Here is a 20938-nt window from a genome sequence, read left to right as displayed (position 1 = left end):
TTTTTATACCTAAAGCTCTACAAGCAGTAATCAGTACAGTATCCTTATTAAATTCAATAATTTTTTTCATGGGGAGTGGTATAATTTAAGTAAAATACTTTTGCATGTAGTAACGTTCCCTTTAATGAATTCATCAAAATACAGTACGTACTGATATTTTATATTTTTAATGTTTGTAGGGCACCAAAACACCTTGGATGCACAAAGTGAAATTTCAACTTGGTACTATAAATTATCTATAACTTTCTATGACCACAATAAAAAATGCTCAACTGCAAACAAAATAATATTTAATATTGACTATACCTATACAATCTGTGCATGTTTTTGGATGGCAACTAATATAGAATAGGATGCTTTAAATCTATTTAATTTGTGCATTTGTCATTGAGAGAGCCTTAACTACTCCTTTCCCCTCTACTACAAGTGGATTTCCTTTATACGTTGCAATCAAGTCTTCATTTGTTTTCAGATCAGGCGCAATCTGTTCAAATATCTTCTTTTTTGGATTAAGTTGAGCATCTGGTTCTCCATGATATCCTTCAACTGCAACCCTTTCTCCAGGAACACAACCAGAAGGGGGAATTAAAATTTCAACCTTTTCTGGTGATGATGCACACATTACCATTGCCTGTGATAAAACACCACGCATTTTGACTGGCTTCAAATTGCAAAGCAATACAACTAAACGATTCTGCATTTCTTCAGCAGAAACATATTTAACAAGTCCTGACACAACAGTTCTGGGATTCTCTTCACCAATGTCAACTTGTTCAACATAAAGAGAGTCTGCATCAGCATGCTTTTCTGCTGATAATATTCTTCCAATACGAAAATCCAAGCGACTAACATCAATGGGTTTTGAATCATCGTCTTTATTAGGTATACTAGGCTGACTTGACTTAGCTATTTTCTTGTCCTTTTTCTCCTTTTTCATAGTTTCCTTGCTTTTGGTGGAATCAGATACCTCAGTTATAGGTGGTTTCACAGAAGAAACAGCAGAAGAATGGCTATCTACTGCTTGTGTTCCAAATTTAGAATCTGTAACCGGAAGAGGAACCTGCAGCTTACCATTACGGATCTCAGCCTCAATAAGTTTATTCCTCCATATTTCTACTTCTTTTCTGAGCTGCTCATTTTCAGCTGTTAATCTTTCAGCTTCTTCTTCAAAGCTCTTTTTAAAACAACATCTTTCATTTCTTGTATACTAGCTTTGATGGAAGCAATCATTTCATCAGCCAATTTAGCTCTCTGAGTAAAGTGAGCAAAATCTTCACTTGATGGCATTTTCAATTATAAAAATCACTGCAAGAATTAAATGAAATACCCTGAAAAGAAAAGAAGTCTATGAAAAAGTAAAACAATCTAAGAGGATAAAAGTGATGCAAAAATAAGATATATATGTATATAATGTGACACACATGCACATACAATGCCTCAGAATGATGTGCATACATTTTAGGAAATAAAATTAATTACAAACCTCTGAAACTATTATTATTGGATGTATACAGAAACAATAGTTTGGTACATGGTGAACTAGCACCACCACAATTTGCTTCTAGGCACTGTTCACAGTGGTGGATAACTGAATGAAGAACCATCCTACAATGTAACTGTGGGTGAGCTTCATGCACGTGTTTAATTTCAGCCTTTGATCTGCTGAAGTACAATGTATACAGGAAGGATAGATTGGAGGGGGAGAAGGGTTATGCTCTTAGTTAAGAAGCACATAAAATCTAAGGCAGTGCACACCCAGTTGATATGGGTAGCCAATGCAATGTTGAGTCAGTTTAGTGTGACATAAGCACTGGGAAAGCAAAAAAGAGAGAGAGAGAGGGACTGTGCTATAAGACTAATGAAACTGGTGAGTACAGTGAATAGCTGTACAGAGAAACAGATCGGGCCAGTAAATCAGAATGAGGGATAATTGGAGATTTTAACTTTCCAGATATTGACTGGAACTTCTTGATTGGTCACTCACAGACTAGCAAGACTATTGTGGATTTATGGGATGACTGAATGCACCAGTATGTTAGAAATGCAACAATAGGGAATACTCTTGATCTGATTATCAGCAGTGATTATTACATCTGCTAATAATCAACAGAGAAAAGAACCACTAGATGGCAGTGATCAAAGTGCACTGATTTTGGGATTTACTTAAAGATGTAATCACCACAAAGGGTAAAAGAAGGGGTTTTTGTTTTTGTAAAGGTGAGTACAGTGGTTTGAAACTGATTAAATTCTGTACAGTGGGACCAACTGATGATGTTACCAACAGCAAATTCTAATGGGAAGGATTCAAGGCTTTTCATACCAACTAAGACATACTCTTCAAGGTATAGGCCTAAAACTAATGAGACTCGTGGCAGAGAAGAAAGATGCATATAAATTATTGAGCGACATTATTGGAAGACATGACCACACTCAGGGTAAAGGCTTATGCAAGGGTGACTACAGAGGTCTCAGACAGTTTTTAAATTGTGTGCAGTGGGAACAACTGGTGATATGACCAACACCAAATTCTAAATGGGAAGTATTCAGCCAAGTAATCAGAGAATCTACTAGGCTTTTCATACAAACAATGAAATACTGTTCGAGGCTTAGACCTAAATGGATGACAGACGAACTATCGACACCTGTGGCAGAGAAGAAAAGTGCATTGGATGTATATAAATTATCAGGTGATATAGATGCCTATGGTAGACATGGAATAGTTTGTAATCAAATCACAAAGGAGATTATGCAAGCTAAGGCAGATTATGAGAAGGCTCTCGAAAAGAATGCAATGAAAACAGCAAAGACTTCTATGCTTATATTAACAGTAGAAGGAAGGGGGTTTGAATCACATTGGGCCACTTGATTCCTAGGGGTTAACTATTGATGACCCTGCTCAGGTTGCTGACAAATTGAATAGATATTCTGCATCTACATTCACACATGAGCGGGAGGAGAAGTCAGAAGCTTATCAAACTGTAACGGGGAGCTAAATGACTTTGTGATAACCAAAAGGAAAGTGGAAGAGAAATTGTTGAACATAAAAAAAGGCACCTAGGGTGGATGGGATCTATCTAATCATATTCAGGAAGGCAGCAAAGGAGGTGAGCAAACCCTTAGGCATACTTGTGAGAGCATCCTTGGATCCAGCAGAGGTCCCTACAGACTGCAGATGTGCGAATGTATCCCCTATTCATAAAGGGGAATCAAAAGGCAGCATGAGTAATCACAGATGTGTTAGTTTAACGTCTCTTCCAGGGGAAAATAATGGGATCACTGGTTAAAGAAGTAATGCAGGACCATTTGGACAGGCATGCAATCATAGCATGGATTTGTCAAGGGGTGGTATCGTCTAACCAATCTGATAGATTATGATAATGCAGTGACTGAAGAACTGGATGCAAAAAAAATTTTTTGACATCATATACAGTACTTGGATTTCAGAAAGGCTTTTGATACTGTTACACATAAAAGACTGCTTTAAAGACAAGTTACTGCTATGGATAAAAGGATGGTTAAGTGGAAAAAGACAGTGATTATCAATGGACACTGCTCTTTGTGGACTAATGTCATTAGTGGAGTTCCTCAAGGTTCAGTGCTGGATCCATTGTTGTTTTCAATATTTATCAATGATATTCATGAAGGTATATCAGGCTTAATATCTAAGTTTGCAGATGATACAAAGGTTGGCAGGGTGGTTAACGACAGTAATCAGGATGAGCTACTGCAATTGGGTCAATGGGCTGAGAAATGGCAGTTGAAGTTTAACATTGACAAATGCAAGGTACTGCACACAGGTAGCAGTAATGTCAGAGTAACTTATCAACTGTGTGGAACTACACTCAGGATTGTGGAAAATGAAAAAGACCTGGGGCAGGGGGGTAATGAAATTCTCTGAGCAGTACAGACATGCAGCCAGGAGAGCTCATGGGCTTTCTCAATGATATACAGAAATAATGCTAGCAGGAATAAGGAGTTGATTATCCCTTTGTATAACTCCATGGTTAGGCTGCATCTTGAGTCTACAGGTCCAGAGGCCTCACTTTAGCAAGGATGCAGCCCTGCTAGAATAGGTGCAGAGACATTCAACCAGACTGGTGAAAGGAACAAATGGATGCTCTTACCTTGAAAGGCTTTGGTTCTTCAAATTGCAGTGTCTCAAGACTAGCACTTGCGGGGAGATCTGATTGTGTGTTTAAAGCCTTGAATGGATTTAGTATGAATGTTAACGGTATTCTTCCACTTGCTGGGACTACACACACAAGGGGCCATAAATTTAAGTTGAAGGATGGATTGTTGCAGGATAGATGTGTAGAAGTTTGCCTTCTTCCAGCAGGTGGTTGATTGTTGGAACAGATTTCTATCTGTTGTTGTGGAAGTGGCTAAGTTGAATAAATTCAAGGGAGAACTAGACAAATTCTTGAGGAATACACAGATGGATGAACTGTGTTTTTTTTTTTTTTTCCTTTTATCTGACACTATATAAGCTTGTTTTCTTGCATCATTTGCCATTACTACTACAATGTGTGGACTATACTTTCAGGATCCATTCAGGACCTGAAAAGAATGAAAAAAAAAAAAAAAAAATATATATATATATATATATGGTGTTCCCAATTCTGAATAGTTAGTGCTTTGGTTGTTTGATTTTTAAAAAATGGCTATGAAGTTTAATGGTAAAACATAATAAATAAAAATACTAAATAAGAATAAGCAAACACATACCTAGTAAAATGTTTATTTATACTAGGTATTTGTTTACTTATTTATAATTTAATTTTTTCCTATTTTTACCACTGAAAACTTCAGAGCCATTTTTTAAAATTGAATAGCCACAGCTTCATAAGAGTTGTCTCAGGGATGTATACAGACTCCACGATCTTCTGATAAAAAGCAATAAAAGTACAAAATTTAATTTGTCTATACAGTAATTCCAGCTGTATTGTAAACGAATTTCAGCTTTTGATCAAATAAACTAATTCTGATTTAGTTGGTAAAAATAGTGTGTTTGAGAGATAGGGAGGGATGGAGGAGTGATGTTTCTGATCAAAAATGGCATCAGGGTGGAACACACTGAGTTAGGTCAAGGTAATGCAGATATCGAGTTAGTATGATGTGAAACTACTTGATGTAAAGGGAAGATGAAAATTAGGGTATGTTACAGACCAAATGACACTGAAGGGTATGACAAAATTCTCTTCAGGTAGACCGAACTGGCTAGTAAGCACAATTATCTGATTATGAGCAACTCCAGTATGCTTTTAATAAACTGGAATATGTGATAAAAAAACACCGTATGGTAATTTTTTTTTGAACAAAGTGAATTGCTACTTATTCCAGCATGTCCGAGGGAGTACAAGGGGTGCTAATATCTTAGATCTAGTTTTCACTAAAAAGCTCAGCTGTATCAAAAACTTTACAGTGAGGAAACAACAGAGGCAGTGACCATATCTATCATAAAATGGGTTTTGTCTAAAGGAATACCTAAGTGGTTAAAGGTAAAGGCAAGTGTGCTTCAAATTCAAGAGGTGGGGAGCTATAATGGGATGAGATATTTCTTGGGCTTGATTAACAGAAGAGATTACCATGTGGCATTGGATATAAATATGCCATATGAAATATTCAAGGAATCATACCCTGGCTCAAAGTAAACTTTGACACCTTCTGCTCGATATCCTCATCAATATCATTTATGAACACTGGAAATAGGATGGGACCAACACCAACCCTGTTGGTGTTGGTCCCAGCAACCCCAGAGCAACATATCAACTCTGTGGTACTACACTGACAGTGGTAGAGAATGAAAAGGACCTGGGGGTAATTGTGCAGGCAGATATGAAGTTCTCTGAGCAATGCAGACAGGCTGAAAGAGTAGCTCATGGTGTCTTGTCAATGATATACAGGAATTTTTCTAGCAGGGATAAGGAGATGATTATTCCCTTGTATAAGGCAATGGCGAGGCCACACACCTTGAGTACTGTATACAGGTCTGGAGGCCTCATTTCAAGAAGGATGTAGAGTTGCTAGAATGAGTACAGAGAGGGCATAAATTCAAATTGAGGAAAGACAGATGTAGGATAGAAGTGCAGAAATTTGCCTTTAGCCAGCAGGTAGTTGGTTGGTGGAACAGACTTCCATCCCTTGCTAGAATGACTACAGAGAAGGGCAACAAGATTAGTGAATGGAACAAAGGGTTGCTCTTATGAAGAAAGGCTTAAGTTTTGCAAATTACAGTGTCTAGAGACTAGGCACTGGCGAGGTGATCTGATAGAGGTGTATAAAGCCTTGAATGGTTTGAGCATGCTCAATGCTGATGGGATTCTTCCTCTTGCTCAGAATAATCACCTGAGAGGGCATAAATTCAAATTGAGGAAAGACAGATGTAGGATAGATGTGCAGAAATTTGCCTTTAGCCAGCAGGTAGTTGGTTGGTGGAACAGACTTCCATCCCTTGTTGTGGAAGTTGATAGCCTAAACAAATTTAAGGCTCAGCTGGACAGGTATTTTGAACGAACAGAGGGGTGAAGTGGAAGTTTTTTTTTTTTTTTTTTGGCTGATGCTGCATAAGCTTGCTTGCTTTCTTGCATCAAATGCCTCTACTAATGCTAATGTCGTTGACAACCCTGTCATTTATCTTTTAGCAAGCCTGCAATTCAGCATAGGATCTTACCAGTAACTATAACTTCTTCCAATTCATATAGCAGCTTTCAAAAGGAGAATATCAAAAGCTTTACTAAAATTTTTAATACTCTTTTGACACTCAATTAAATACATAAAGTCAAATTGTTTTCTGCCTCTAAATGTTTAATGACTACATTATAGTGGTTTATCAGATTGATCAGGCATGACTTCCCTTAATGAACTAATGCTGTGATCTATTTGAGATATCATTCTTGTCAAGATGGTCCTGAATCACATCTTTAATCATAAATGCCGTGATCTTCTCTACCATATAGGTTTAACTCACTGACACTATGAGTGAGCATATGCCCATAGTTATCCAATACCTCTTTGTGGATTGGAGAGACATTAGGACTTACCTGATCTAAGGGGATCTTGCTGGAGTCTAATGACCACTCTCATTAGCATTTCCAACAGTTTTATATACTCACATACAGCCTTTTTAATTATAACTGAATATATACCAGCTTTTCCTCGAGGATGATATATATCCCTTTGCCCTCCTTCAACCTCAACAGTTTTTCTAGCAAATATTCATTATCCCTCTATACAATACAAAGGTTAGACTGAATTTGAAATATTATATTCAGGTCTCAAGATAGCATCTGAAAAAAAAAAAAAAAAAAAAGACATAGACCTTCTGGAGAGGGGTGAAAGAAGTGTGACCAAACTGATGAGTGCACATCAATGCAGATATGAAGAATGGCTTAGAAGGTGTGAATGTAAAGTTTGAAAATTAGACATTCAAAGGGAGATTTCATTGAGTAAAATGAATCAGGAAGGTTTGTTCTAACCTCCTTAGGGTTAGACTAGAACCAGAGAGCACAATATAAAATCTGAGGGTGTAACAGAGCATTAGATATTGTGAAGTTCATCTATAGACAGTGGGTTGTTAAAGACTAGAACAAGTTGCCTCCCAACAAAACAAGACAGAAGTTGAGTCTGCAGTGTTCTCCCCAGTAACTATTGAATGGGTGCACGCACTACCCGGTGAATTTAAGTGACCGCCCAGCTAAAATTAAAGCGATTCTCACAGTACCATATGGTACGGCGCACGAATCTCGATCAGTAGCACATAATGTTAAATTATGCAATTAATTTTTGCTCTGGATTGCTCAAGTCACATTTATAAATAACAGAAAATTTTATAATATTGCAAAATATTGCACTTCCCAGCTACTTCATAATGCCACCCGGCTGGCAAAATTTTTTGGGGAGAACACTGGCCTGGCTACATTGAAAGCAGAATTGGATGGTTATCTTGTGGGAATGGCAAGTATCAATATTTAGTTTTATGTAAATTATATTATTATTAATTTTTGCTAACACACAAAAAGTCTGCTTCTTTGGCCTTACTAATTCTAATACTAAATCTAACAGGACATATATCAACATTTCATTGTGGTGTAAGAAACAAACTTCCATGTACAAAATTACAATTATGTCGATGCACAAAATTTGGAAAATATGTGAATAAAGGCCAAATTTAATTTGAAAAGACGGTTTGGCACTAGAGCAATTTTCCAGTTTACAAACCTCTGATTTACAAAGTTTTTGATATTATGATATTTCAGTTGGCAAAAATGAAATACTTTCAGCTTTTATATATTCTGTTTAACAACTTAACATATACTGTACAGGCAGGTGAATATAGCTAGAGTGAGGTAGGTGGGGCGCGTGCCCTGGGAGGCTTAACCATAAAAATGGCACCTCCCAGATTTGGGAAGTGCCATTTTTATGGTTAAAAAATTCCAATTCCATGTGTTCAAGGGGTGGCATTTTTTTAATTGCCCTGGGCGCCATCAACCCTAGTTACACCTCTAAATATAGCACACTATTTAACGTATATTTTTTGGTGAATTACACTATCAAACACATCTCTGTTAGAAAAAAGTGATTCTGTTTAGAACAGTTCAATTAATTTATTTCATTGAAAACTGCTGTTCTTTCTGAAGCAATTTTATGTTAGTTATTTAATTACTCATTTTAGTCAGTAAATAAGTAGTTTCATTATCAATTCGGCCCTGGAATGATTGTGCAGGGCTCAAGGGGTAGAATTTTTTTCAGCCTGGTCTGTACTTGTTAACAGGAAAGACTGCTTCTACAGGGATGGGTTACACTTAAATAGAAAGGGTGCAAGAATATTTGCTGATGCTATCGAGGCAGTGTTAGGTGGGTCGGAAAACTGCTAGTTTGGGGGGATACAAGGATTAATAGATTAACAGTAGCCACTGGCAGAGGTGAAAGTGATTCTTGCACTGCTTCTGCCTGGAAAACAAGATGCAGGATATTTCAGAGACTGCTGGGAGTCACTGCGGTACAAGTAAACACATGGGTTGTGTTAGGGTAGCTAAGAATTGGAACAGGTGCATGTATACTTGCGTGTACACCAATGCTAGGAGTTTGGTAAATAAATTTGATGAATTTTAGGTATTGCTCAAAGCATCAGAGGCGGATATTGTCGGGATATCAGAGACGTGGTGTCACACAGATATAAGGAATGCAGAACTGGAATTTGGGGAGTACAATGTGTACAGAAAGGATAGACAGGATAGTAAGGGAGGAGGGGTTATGCTTTTAGTTAAGAAACAAAATCCAAGAAAGAGAAGCCAGTCAGCATCGTCACTGGACAGTGCTGTGTCGAGTCAGTTTGGTGTGACATAAGCAGTGGGAGATCAAAATTGAGAGTAGGATTGTGCTATAGGCCTAATGACTCTGATGAGTATAATAAGAAACTGTACAGGAAAACAGAGTGGGCCAGTAAATCAGAATCTTATAATGGGGGATTTTAATTTCCCAGACTGGAATTTGTGGGTTGGTCACTCACACACTAGCAAGGCTTTTGTGGATTTACTGGATGATTGTTTTCTACATTAGCATGTTCGAAAGGTAACTAGAGGGAGTAATACTCTTGATCTGATTATCAGTAGTGATTCTTCATGCATTAAAAATCTGCAGATAAAGGAACCACTAGGTGGCAGTGATCACAGTGTGCTGAAGTGGGATTTACTCAAAGAGGTAACTACCATCAGGGGTAAAGGGAAGGGTTTTTGCTTTCTTAAAGGCGAGTACAATGGTCTAACACAGTATTTAAATTCTATACAGTGGGACCAACTGATGATATTACCAACAGCAAATTCAAAAAGGGAAGCATTCAAAGAACTTATCTTGGAAACTACTAGGCTTTACATACCAACTAAGAAATATTGTTCAAGTTTAGGTCTAAATCGATGTCAGATGAACTACATATGGCAGAGAAGAAAAATGCATGGGATACATATAAATTAACATGTGACACAGAAGCCTATGATAGATATAAGTTGATCTGTAACCAAGTTTCAAAGGAGGTTAGGCAGGCGAAGGCCGATTACGAGAAATCTTTGGCAAGGGATGCAAAGAAAAACAGCAAGGAGTTCTTTATTTATGTAAACTCTCGAAGGAAGTGGATGAATCAGATTGGTCCAATTGATATCGATGGTTCAACTGTTCATGATCCTGCTCAGGTAGCTAAGAAACTAAATCAATATTTTGCATCTACAATCACACATGAGGAGTTATTCAGGAAGGGGAATGCCATAGATGAAGTAAACACTGGCAGTGAGCTAGATGATCTTGTAATAATTGAGAGTAAAGTAGAGGAGAAAATGTTGAAGATAAATACAAGAAAGGCACCTGGGGTGGATGGGATCTATCCAGTTATATTAAAGGAGGCAGCAAAGGAAGTAAGCAATCCGTCAGCCATAATTATGAGAGCTTCCTTGGACTCAGGGTAGGTATCCACAGACTGGAGACGTGCAAATGTAACCCCAATTCACAAAGGAGGATCAAAGGCTGACACAAGTAATTATAGACCTGTGAGTTTAACTTCTGTTCCAGGAAAATTAATGGAAGCAATGGTTAAAGAAGCACTGCAGGATCATCTTGACAAGAATTCAGTTATAGCTCAGACACAGCATGGTTTTGTTAAGGGAAGGTCTTGCCTGACCAATTTGATTGGATACTATGATGTAGTCACAAAAGAATTGGATGCAGGGAATAACTTTGATATTATATATTTGGACCTTAGAAAGGCTTTTGATACTGTTGCACATGGAAGACTGCTGCACAAATTGGAGCAGTGTGGCATTGGAGGTAAATTGTTGCTATGGATAAAGGGATGGTTGAGTGGCAGAAGACAGAGAATGGTAATCAATGGACACTGCTCATTGTGAACTAATGTTATTAGTGGAGTCACTCAGGGTTCAGTGTTGGGTCCATTATTGTTTTCTGTATTTATAAATGATATTGATGATGGTATATCAAGCTTAATGTCCAAGTTTGCAGACGATACAAAGGTTGGCAGGGTTGTTAAGGACACTACTGACGCTATGTTGCTGCAACAGGATTTGGAAAGGTTGAGCAGATGGGCTGAGAGGTGGAAAATGAAGTTTAACATTGACAAATATAAAGTACTACATATGGGAAACAGTAATCCCAGAGCAACGTATCAACTCTGTGGTACTACACTGATAGTGTAGAGAATGAAAAGGAGCTGGGGGTAATTGTGCAGGCAGATATGAAGTTCTCTGAGCAGTGCAGGCAGGATGCAAGAGTAGCTCATTGTGTCTTGTCAATGATATACAGGAATTTTTCAAGCAGAGATAAGGAGGTGATTATTCCCTTGTATAAGACAATGGTCAGGCCACACCTTGAGTACTGTATATAGGTCTGGAGGCCTCATTTCAAGAAGGATGTAGAGCTGCTGGAACTAGTACAGAGAAGGGCAACAAGATTAGTGAATGGAACAAAGGGTTGCTCTTATGAAGAAAGGCTTAAGTTTTGCAAATTACAGTGTCTGGAGACTAGGCACTGGCAAGGTAATCTGATAGAGGTGTTTAAAGCCTTGAATGGTTTGAGCATGCTCAATGCTGATGGGATTCTTCCTCTTGCTCAGAATAATCTCTCCTGAGAGGGCATAAATTCAAATTGAGGAAAGACAGATGTAGGATAGATGTGCGGAAAAATGCCTTTAGCCAGCGGGTAGTTGGTTGGTGGAACAGATTTCCATCCCTTGTTGTGGAAGTTGATAGCCTAAATAAATTTAAGGCTCAGCTGGACAGGTATTTTGAACGAACGGAGGGATGAAATGGGAGTGGTTTTTTTTTTTTTTTTTGGCTGATGCTGCATAAGCTTGCTTTCTTGCATCATATGCCTCTACTAATGCTAATAATTTTGTTGAAGCTGTATAAGGTGCAAAAGGGCTGGAGGTTAATAAATTGTAAGCATGAACTATAAATGTGTTATTTCTGAGATTATTTCTTTTTAAATAATAAATAATACAATAAATTCCCATTTGTTGTCATATGGCCAAGGCCAGAAGAGTGATGACTGCAAACATACTGAATTAATTATTAAGGGCAACCAGGTTTATGGCACTACAGTTCACAGTGGATGGTTCATTTTTCATAGCCACACATGGGTTTGAATCCACAGCTTAATTTATTTGGGCTGTGTATGCTATCTTCCCAACTGCAGATTTGAGGTAACATGGTTTTATGTCTGCACACTAAAAATGTTATGATTTGCATTTGTTTCACATATACACAGTTCTTCTGGTCTTCTTAAACAACTTAACATCACAATTATCACTCTAATAGGCCATACGGCTGGTCTGAGGGAAATGATTTGTTTACTCTTTACTCCAGCGGTACCCAAACGTTTGTCACTTATTCACACTTGGAGTTAAATTTGTGGCATATATAAAGAGTGATTACCATTGAATTCAACAGAATTTTAACTAATCTCACAGCACACTTGAAGATAGTTGTGAATGATTAAAGTGTCAGTTGTATTAATGGAAAATGAAGTTTTGTGCTTTTTTCCATTTATTTTATTGGCATTTTAATTGTTTTTCACCTAACCCTCTATTTTCTGTGTAGCAAACTGCAGTTTTGCGAAATGTACTTTTCAGTCAAGTATCTCAGCAATAAACATTTTCTATACAACTCCAGAGCTGTTATGCTAAACTGCAGTGATTTTATCTAAGCAAAAACGTTCTTATGTATGGATATACTTTATTAATAAACAATTATAGTTTCTCAATTGCACTCCAGCTATACTCTATTTTGAAATAATCATATTATTTTAAAATCTCATTGTTCAGAAAAAGCTTTTAAATTTTGTTTATGCCATATGGCGCATAGAACGGGTAAAAGAAATTTTAGTTGTCCTGCATTTTTTTAGAACGAAAACTTTTATTTAAAAAAAAAAAGGAAATAAATTTAAATAAAAATAGTTAATCGATGGAAAAATCGCTCCCAATTTTTCCATAACCTTCGCTTTACGGACTAATAACCAGGAACAAATGGCGTTCCTAAATCGGAAGGTTACTTTAGTAAGATTATTTTATTTTTATACCCATTGATCTCTATGTTACCTAACTTCGTCTGAGCAGTGGGAACTATGCCTTTTACCCAAAGGTATATGTTTTTATCCACCTAATTCAAGTAAATAATAAAAATTGTGTCCCTTCCTACAGGTGTGGTAGAATTTATGTTTTATTTTAATTTCCAAGTAGAATATAAGTTACATAATTAAAAAAAACTCAAATTCGTGTCAAGCTTTCGATGTTTCTTCAGACAAATTTAAGATGAAGTATACAAGTTCGTAATTTGTCGAACTACGGGTAAAAGTACGCGATTAGCATTAATAAATTGTAAGCAGCATATTGAAATCAGCTGTACTGCATTAGTTCTTATTTTCAATAAAAATTCCAAATTTATCCTTTTATTATTCGCCACTTCTTTTCAAATTTCCCAATATTTCGGAAATTATAAATTTTGGTATTTTTTTAAAGACGTAAAAAAACAATCGTATTTTTATGTGCATGCGGACTCCCATACACTCACTATCCACTAACGCTAATCAAAGCGCAGAAAAATATTCATACTTAAGTACATAAATAAATATTCTTGATATCAGAGAAATGGCTACTCAGGAAATCATTACTAGTTTGTGATTTTAATCAATATACAGTATTTGAAACAATTCAAAATTACCTCGCCCTTACAGAGGAACGCAATACCGAAATATCAGACTACAGCACTTGTTTTTTGTTGCAAATTAGCATAAAAACGCATCCTAACGGCTAAAATAAAATATAACATAAAAAATAAATGAATTAAAAAAATAGTTAATTGAAACTTCATGTCTAAAATGAACTAATTTAAAAGAGCAATTGAATGTAAATTTTATTATTTTTAAATAGTTCTTTATTTGTAATCGTAATAAACCGATAATCAGTATTACGTAGTAACTATTTTTCAGAGTATTATGCGAAGAGTTCGCATACTATGAAGATTATCTTTTTCGACACTATATGGAAAACTTTACAGACAACCAAATTTTTACTTAATAGCAAGATGACTCAATGAACTAGGTGACAAGTCTATATTTTAAAAGCAAAAGATGCTACATAAAAAAAGTAGCAGAAAACTGAATTAATAAATCCGTATGTATACCTTGAAATGCCCTCTTGGGTAACACAGCTGATATAATCACCATCATCCTCACACCGATTGGAGAAGACCTGAGTTCACTTCCCATGAATTACGTGAGGAATTTTGTGGGTCTCTATCACAACTTGGTTGTTAGTCAGTATTAGGCGATGGTAGCGTTGTTTTTTTTTCCACCGAAAACTCCTTATTTTTTTATCAGAAAACAGCAAATCGACCACAGAACAAGCAATTTATCAACATTATATGCGGTGCAATATGGCCTAAGCTGCTGATACGCCTAAAACCCTACAACAACCAAGCAGAACGCGGCCCCTAAATTAGACATCTAAAACTCCTATACGAAGCATGTAAGTTGCAGAAAAGAGAGGGGACAGGACGCGACCAGTGACAGCAGGTTGAAACCATTACATTAGTAAAATGTAGCTTTATCGTGTACAAAAGTCCATTATTCGAGTAAGCTCTGAAATACACAGCCAATCTGTCTGGCTATGTATTTCATGGCAGGTTTAATTGTTAATGTTACGATACATCGCGTACTCCAAAAGTCCAAGTCTTTGGAGTTCGAAACGGAACGATAGATAGATGCATGGTTCTGAGACCATGCATTTATCGCTCGAGACCAACTTAATCAGCAAAGGGGTAAAAACAGCCAGTAAATGATTCCTGGCTGCAAAAAAACTTGCAACGAAATTGCTTGTAACTGTATATTATGTCAAATGAAATTGTGATTATATGGCTATTCAGTCAGTGTCAGTAAGATGGCCTCAGTCAGTGTCAGTAAGACGCCACCGTGCAACAGAAAGCGCAGTGTGTGTTTGGTACGCTAAATTTAAATCTGAAATAACCATGCAACGTCAATACTCAATTCAACGTTGCACTGTTACTGCAGATTTAAATTCAGCGTACCACAACACACATTGCGCTTTCTGTCGCACGGTGGCTATCTTACTGACACTGACTAAGGCGATACGCGTAGGAGTCATTCTGCGCACACTCACAGCGCAGCCAAGGTCATTGCTGAGGTATCAAATAAAACTTAGTGAGTTACCAAACTGTTTGCTGCTACGATCACAGCAATCGATCAAATATTTCCAAGATAATTAAAAGGGAAATCACTGACACCTTTTTCTATGACACTATATAACCTCATTAACAACATTAACGAATTTTCTGCATTCGTTTTATGGTTCAATTGTTTTCTAAGTTTATTTCAATTGTTTGAAATTGTTTTATTGCAAACTTAATAAATAAATAAATTTCCTGTTTATACTCCGGGACGACCAAACGGTCAGAGGCACTTCACTGGCAGAATCGGCCATGGTGGTGGAGTTCTTGCAAAGAATATTTTATTTCCAATTAGGACGAGAAAGCAATAGGCAGCCAAACGCGAGTGACTTTATCCGACGGTTTTGAGCAGTGCTTATACAAATCCGCGGATAAATCTATCCGTTAGGGTTAAACAACGGATACGACTTTATCTGTGAACGGTATAGGCGCAATAATCCCTGAGGGAGGAACTGCTAGATATTACTTCTTATTAGTGAGCAGAAACGGATTTACCATTAATAACTCTGTGTACCTATTAATCAGAACTCACTAATAACTCTATGTCCTACAAACCTATTGGTGACATGCAAGTTTGTAAATTTGAAGCAGATTAAAAAAGTTCTAAAATGACTAAAACGTTTGTCACGCAGTTTATCGAAGCGTACATTTGATATTTATTACTTAAAGCGGTCCCAGCCAACCAATGGCAACCCCGCTTTCAGTCACACATAATTTAGCAGTACTCTTATATACTCCCTCTCCTGTTTGCCCAAGTACAGGGAGGGAAAAAACTTGCCATGACCAAAAAAGATTGATATGGACAAATTGAAAATAATCAAATTACATAAAAATAAATATACATATAATTAAATTTCAAATAAAGTCCAAACTTCATTGGAAAGAGCTGCAACTGTTCACAGTCTGTTGGAAAGCCAGGAGCTGCTGAGAACAGAAATGCCAGAGCTAGGAGCTGGAGTTGCAGTGGTTATAGCAGACTCAAGCCTCCACGATTTCACAGAACTCTAGGTAATTCGGCATACACCATACCGCATTACAAATCCAAGGCTTCCAGATGCAGAAGAGTCTTCCACCTAAGAAATATTGCAGTTGCAAAGGCTTGGAAAGCCAATAAGTTCTGTTTATCAACTAGAATTGTCTCGCAGCCTTCTGCCATAAGATTGAGATTACTAACCCGAGATACTAATTCAATTCGTAGATCGCTGTACTCCTCACAGTTGCACATAATATGTTCCCATGATGCTCTTTCGCCACAATGGCAACTAGATATTTCAGTAATTCCTAAATCATGCAACTTTGCATTAATCGAACCATGACCAGTTAATAAGAACATAGCTTGTAAGTTTGAGGCAAACCGCTTGAATTTTATCGAGGCTGCATTTCTTAAATCTAGGAAAAAATTTTGTGTAATCTGCCCTTTATCACAAACATTCCAACGCTCTTGCCAGACTTTTACCAAAGCATTCCAGAATCTTGCCCTTTCCTTCCTGGGATCTGCCAAGATGCCCACCTGTATATTTAGAAAAGAACAGGGAATGCCACGGCAGATGAAGTAAGCCAATGCACAATACAACAAATGCAGATCAATAGGCAATTTTCCAGTCACAACCTGCAAAGCTGGGGTCGACACAGTTTTGCATGCCATACACATCCAAATTCATTCGACCCATTCATTCTCACAACTGGGGATCTTTAACTCGAAAATTGACCCTTGAAGACCACTGTCCTTGTTTGGTTCCTGATACAGTCAGTTTATGTAACCTACACCAGTTATTAAGTTCAAACAAAACCTGCTGTGAACTGGTTTCTAGTTGCATCTGTGAATTTCCTTCAATAAGCAACACAAGATCATCGGCATATCGAAGCATACAGGTAAAAATGTTGTATATGGGAAAAAAAACAAACCAAACTATTATTTTTAGACCCCCCCCAGAATAATGAAATTCATTTGCCCTGCTGTGTATCTCATGTTTGTTAATTGCGTGTGTTCTATGATCGATTTGTCTCTTTTGCTGAACGAAAAACCCCAGTTTCTGGGGGAAAACTTGCTATCTACGCCTGAGACCGACTAACTCAGCCACGGAGTGAAAAAAGCACGTTAGATTCCTCGCGTCATCGACGGGATTCGAACCCGGGCCTTTTCCACCCGGTGTGGGGAGGACGATGACGGTGACCATTGTAGCACAGTGGTCCCCCCCACACCGGGGACCACTGTGCTACAAGGGTAGACTAACGCGTTGTCTATGGAAACTGAAGTATTAATAAAATATTAAAATTAAAAAATAAAATAAAATAATAGAATTTGGCTTCCAAAATGACAAAAAATTTTCGCTGATGTAATCAATGAAAGCTCTTCATCTTATATCGTATTATTAATCAAAGAAATGTTCATAACTTATTCTTTCTTTCCAAAATAATTCTTAAAGTTACTGCTTACATAGGGTTACCATGTCTAGATTTTCTTGGATATGTCCGAGAATATTTTCCTGTGTACAACTAGATCACATACCTCTGGCGATAGTGGGAATTATAAGCAACACAAGATCATCAGCATATCGAAGCGTACAAGTAACAATGTTGTCTATGAAAAAAAAAAAAAAAAAAAAAAAAGCCAAACTATTATTTTCAGGCCACCCGAATAATGAAATTCATCTGCAGTGCTGTGTCTGTTAATTGCGTGTGTTCTATGGTCGATTTGTCTGTTTTTCAGGACAAAAACCGCCAGTTTCTGGGGGGAAAACCTTACTACCTACGCTTGTATATAAGAAAATATATTTTTATTTATTTTAGGAATATTATTTTAAGTTTAGAGGTTTATTTAAGATATTAAGTATTGTAGTTGCTGCTGCCTGTGTATGCATTTATATTCTGTGCAATATACTTTTTTAATAAATTCGTACGCTATCAGTAATCAAGCTAATTTCGGCAGCACAGTGAATATAGTTACCGTACTTCTCACACTAGGCGGAAAAAGACTGAGTTTTAAACTCATTAATGAAGAGAGGAATTCGAATGGTCTTTTTACACAAAGTGGCTGAGTTAGTTGATCTCAGGCGAAGGTTGCATGGTTTTCCCTCCCGGAAATTCGGGTTTTGCTTTTAGTAAGCAGGTAAACCTGCCACAGTTACACTGCTAGTTCTGATGGAATTATATCTTTTATTGTTGAAATTGATGTTGAATATATTTAGGTGCATCAGCATCAGCAACCAAGGCTATATTTGTTGTATATATTATGTCTGTAAATTACGTGGTCGATTATCTGTTTTCTCGACGCAAAATCCGAGTTTTGGGTAGAAACAAGCATGCAATACTTGCCAGAGACAGACTAAGTGAGCTACGTTGTGAAAATGCCCATAGAAATACAGTGCCTCCATTGACAAGATTCGAATTCATGACTTTTCCAAACCGGTGTTGGGAGAGGACGATAATTACAGTATACTAAATGTGCTACCCACGAGGCCATTAAAATTGCAGGCATTTATATTATTGATTTCCTTACCCTTCTTTCTTGCCATCACCGGTACCACTGGCTATATTCACTATTCTACCTACACCAGATGGTAAAATGCAAGGTTTGGATCTTAACGATAATGCAAGGAAATTTTTATGGTATTTTTCTTTTTGTTTTTAAACAGCTAAGTTTATCGGTATCGGGTGAGTTGCATGTTTTCTTTTTTTTTTTAATTCTCGGAAACTTGGCTTTTACCTCCAGCCACAATTACAGAATAAATGGAATTTACAGGCACGCTACACTGACAGCAAATTGCAAAAAAAAAAAAAAAAAGCCCATTTCTATGAGCCTGTCATGACATTTATTGCCTATCAATTTTGTTATTTGTCCTAATATTCTTGAAAGCGCGTACTTCCCATCCCAGTTTTCCAGATTATTCCACCAATGTTCCGCCAGTTTATTCTTCCACTGTGTGTTTGCTCTGGAGAGACTAAAAATTGCCCGGGAAGAAGGAGGAAGGAGCCTGATAGACGTCATTCAGCAACAGAAGACAGCGATAGTTAACCTGAAAGATTACTTCGAGAACAACACAGCACCACTCCACCAGGCCATAAGGAAGATAGATAATGCTATACCCCACTCAACCTAAGCGAGGAAACTCCTCCCGCCCAAACAGTACAATAAACGAAGGTAGAAAGAGGGGCAAAGAAGACACTCCATGGCAGACACTACAATGACCTCCATCAATATCACATCGATAACATTGCTTCCAATGCATGGCTCACGAGGGGGACGCTCTTCCCGAAGACTGAGGGATTCATGCTCGCCATGCAAGACCAGGTAATCAACACCAGGAACTATAAAAAATACATCCCCAAAGAGCACGGAGTGTCCGATGACACATGTTGACGGTGCCACCTGGCCTCAGAAACTAACCAACACATCTCCGCGGGATGCAAGGTGATCACCCAGACTGAGAACACTCATAGACACGACCAGGTAGCCAGGATAATACATGAGAAGCTAGAAAGGAAATACCAGTTGGTCGAAGAAAGTGTACCGTACTACAAGTACGAAGTCCAGACAGTAATAGAGACCCCAGCTCACGAGCTGTACTGGGACTGCGCTATAATAACGGATAGGACAATCCCCCACAACAGACCGGACATAACACTTGTGGGTAAGAAGGAAAGGGCTACCTATCTGATTGACATAGCAATACCCAACACTGGCAACCTGCAGAAAACCTATGGGGAAAAAATCAGGAAGTACACGAACCTAAGACAGGAGATCAAAGATTGTGGCATATGCAACAAGTAACGACCACCCAGATCATCGTGTCAACCACAGGTATAGTGACAAAGACTCTACATAACAGCCTAGCAGCAATAAGTCTCCCAGTAAACAAAGTAACTCCAGAAAGTCGCAAACTTGAACACCTGTAGGATAGTCAGAGAATTCCTGGACGAACAGTAACACCAGACATAACCACCACCCTGTGTACTTGGTAGCAATACCCGTCACGAGGTGGAACGCGCAATCAGGGAGAAATAATATAAGAGCAACAACAACAACAATAATAATAATAGAGAAGGGCAAGACTATCCAGCCCCACCAACTGGAAGTGCTTCCTGCGGAACTGCGCTAGTGACCACCCAGGAAGGGAGAAAATGCCAACATGAAGTGGAGCATCGAAATGAATACGTACATCATGCAAGCATACTACGAAATAACGAAGCTGGAGACCGACATGACAACTTACAGGGCAAGACTACATACAAGTGGATTGAACGATTCTCGGATATTCAGGTCGCCGAACACCGAATAGCGGACAAGAGAAGGACCATTGTCACAAAGAACCTGATAGCTCCTGAAATCTTGGAAAAAATCACGCAGGATGTAAGCGATCAACTAAAAGGATAAAGAATATGGAACCAGAAGAGGAAGAACATACCACCGCCGAACCAGAGGAGGAAGAGCAAGAAAAAATACAACCCACAGCATCTGAAGAGGAAACAGAGGAGGTCATGACACCCAGAATAGAGGGCAAATGGATGAAGGCTCTAACAGAATTCGAAGGATTGAACCCCACAAAGACTTACGTGATACCGAAGCAGAGGCCGAATAGAACCTTGTGGAGAGTCACAGACCCACTGAATCGGTACATAATACCGCATTACCTCGACAGCAATGGTGCAACACTGGAGGCCATACACACAGCTGTGTACTGTGCTGCGGTAGTAGC

The 20938-nt window shown here is 38.0% G+C and overlaps 1 protein-coding gene across 1 annotated transcript; it reads right to left on the bottom strand.

Annotated features, from left to right (window-relative positions):
* Nucleotides 1-317: 317 nt before the first annotated feature.
* Nucleotides 318-13783, bottom strand: LOC150089921 (aminoacyl tRNA synthase complex-interacting multifunctional protein 1-like). The gene is given in 3 exon segments (XM_090368899.1): nt 318-1173; nt 1176-1328; nt 13719-13783. Coding segments are annotated over 2 exon segments (921 nt in total). The 5' UTR covers nt 1288-1328; nt 13719-13783; the 3' UTR covers nt 318-364.
* Nucleotides 13784-20938: the final 7155 nt, after the last annotated feature.

Source organism: Mastigoproctus giganteus, chromosome 2 (assembly GCF_048544385.1).
Source record: "Mastigoproctus giganteus isolate SK-2022 chromosome 2, ASM4854438v1, whole genome shotgun sequence".
Taxonomy (NCBI): domain Eukaryota; kingdom Metazoa; phylum Arthropoda; class Arachnida; order Uropygi; family Thelyphonidae; genus Mastigoproctus; species Mastigoproctus giganteus.
This window is presented reverse-complemented; position numbering and strand designations above follow the sequence as displayed.